General features: G+C 43.1%; 1 protein-coding gene across 3 annotated transcripts; it reads left to right on the top strand.

The window, feature by feature from the left end:
- Positions 1–213: 213 nt before the first annotated feature.
- Positions 214–1660, top strand: LOC120418024 (uncharacterized). Of its 3 annotated transcripts, XM_052710174.1 has the most exons (5): positions 214–341; positions 533–660; positions 899–993; positions 1054–1216; positions 1279–1660. In XM_052710174.1, exons 2-5 carry the CDS (start codon positions 561–563, stop codon positions 1353–1355), a joined length of 435 nt encoding a protein of 144 aa, XP_052566134.1. In that variant the 5' UTR covers positions 214–341; positions 533–560; the 3' UTR covers positions 1356–1660. The 3 variants fall into 3 exon arrangements, with proteins under 3 accessions (XP_052566134.1, XP_039436202.1, XP_039436201.1); XM_039580268.2 differs by lacking the exon at positions 214–341 and having other exon boundaries at positions 375–660; positions 902–993; XM_039580267.2 differs by lacking the exon at positions 214–341 and having other exon boundaries at positions 383–660.
- The last annotated feature ends 280 nt before the right edge of the window (positions 1661–1940 follow it).

Below are 1940 nucleotides of genomic sequence, written 5' to 3'. Positions count from 1 at the left end.
TAATAGATGAATTTGAGACATTTATTTGTTCCAATAATTGGTGGTTTATTGTTTCACTAGTCCATACCATCTCAGTTGTCCCATATCTCACCCGTAACCGCCTCTCAAATATCCGGTTACGACCACCCTAGCCGCCGGCGAACTTGGCTCGGGTCTCGGCGCCTGCGTGAGTCGCCAATAATTTGCGGCCAATATTCTTGTCTTGGCCGGCGCAAAATAAAATCTCAACTCTGGATGGATTGAGACGGTCGTCATCGTCGTCGGTGGCAAGGTTCGCTCGTCTTATGAAGTGCCACAAGTGGAAAAGAGACGATCCTCCCCCTCGTCCTACTCCTTCTCAGGTTATTAATGTTCCTCCAATGTGGCGTCCTTTGCGCCGGACAAGTGCCAACAGAGTCCGATGACACGGTCGTCGATTGACCGCGGTCGTTGGTTGGTCAATCGAAGGGCCGCCGCCGTCCCAAGTGGAACGTCGGAACGCGCGATCGGGATATTTTTGTGTCCAGTTTATTATTGTGTGTGTGATTTTAAGGAAGAAACTGCGTTGAGGTTGTCCCACCATGGTGTCCCAGGGGATGTTCCGGCTGATGGGGTACATCTACTCCATCATAGCCGCGATCGGATCGACCATCCAGGCCGGAAGCTGTCTGGTCAAGTCAGGTGAAGCTCAAGGGTTTGGGCCGTTTCGACGAATGGGACGTTTCACCGAAAAAGCTGATTGGAGCATTTGATACTTCTTCGAAATCCATTGAAATAAGTTCTCAAACTTAAAAGAAGAAAATGCGTGGAAAAACATTTCCAATTTACAAAGTTTCGGTGAAATGACCTTGCAAACGTGGTGTTGGACACCCTCAAACGTGTCAGTTTAGTGAGTTATTTTTTTCTTACCTCTAATTAGCAGTTGATGAACGCGATTCCAGTTCGAGCATTGGATTTCTGGTGGCCATTTCGTGGGTTATTTTTAGCATAATTCTGTTCGTCGGAATCAAAACGGTAAGCGTCCTGCTGTGCCAAGTGAGTGAGTGTGTGACACTAATTGGTCCTCCGCTGCAGGACAACGTAAGCTACCTGGAGGCGCACCGGATATTCCTGTTTGTGGCCACCACGGTCAACCTGATGTACGTGATACTGGCGTGCACCTCGGTGAAGGGCAGCGTCGTCCAGTGGAACGTCGAGATGACGTTGACGTTCCTGCTGATGGTGACGGTGGTGTTGAGTGAGTAATTTTGAGTGATTTTTTGAAGAAGAAGTTTTTAACGAGATTTATCTCGATTTTAGGCATTTTCGGGTTTGTGCTCTGGGTGCTGAACGGATTGATACGATACGCAACCAACGATTTGGATCAGGATATTTAGAATATTGTCACTCATCTTAGATGAATCAGTTTTAGAAATCCATACAAATGAGTATTAAGTTGCACTGGTTTTGGGCGCTTTAGATTACAATTGCACTAAGAACTGTTTTAATACCTAGTTGAAACGTTAGCCAGATTCTGCTGTAAAACTGCTGGATTTGAGTTCTAATTAATTATTCAATAAATCATTCTCCAGGAAAATATGCGAATCAATTGCTGCTTAAATTTTTATAAGAATTGTTCAAATAAAAACAAATTAAAAAGCATTGAAAATTTCAAATTAAACTCCACGTGGTTTGTGCACGATCCCTGATGTCCAATTTCATATCACAGTCACGGCGTGTTTTCTGGGCAACCTTAGGGAGAAAAAATAATCATCACTACTTTCAGATGTGTCTTATAAGACATTTCCTCAGCTTTCCAATGCTTCTAAGAGCGAAATGTTTCATTGGGAAATTTCTGAGATATCTATTTTTTAAGTTTTTTGTTCAAAATTCTTTTATTATTTATTGGAAACTTTTGACTAAAAGTTCAGGAAACTTGTCAAATGGTGTTTTTTATGTGTCATTTACTCATCAAAATGGGC

Source organism: Culex pipiens, chromosome 3, assembly GCF_016801865.2.
Source record: "Culex pipiens pallens isolate TS chromosome 3, TS_CPP_V2, whole genome shotgun sequence".
NCBI classification, from domain to species: Eukaryota; Metazoa; Arthropoda; class Insecta; order Diptera; family Culicidae; genus Culex; species Culex pipiens.
This window is presented reverse-complemented; position numbering and strand designations above follow the sequence as displayed.

Coding starts and splice junctions, on each gene's coding strand:
- LOC120418024 (XM_052710174.1), top strand. CDS start 561: ATGGTGTCCCAGGGGATGTTCCGGCTGATGGGGTACATCTACTCCATC. Junction 661..898: donor AAGCTGTCTGGTCAAGTCAG/GTGAAGCTCAAG, acceptor ACCTCTAATTAG/CAGTTGATGAACGCGATTCC. Junction 1,217..1,278: donor GATGGTGACGGTGGTGTTGA/GTGAGTAATTTT, acceptor TCTCGATTTTAG/GCATTTTCGGGTTTGTGCTC.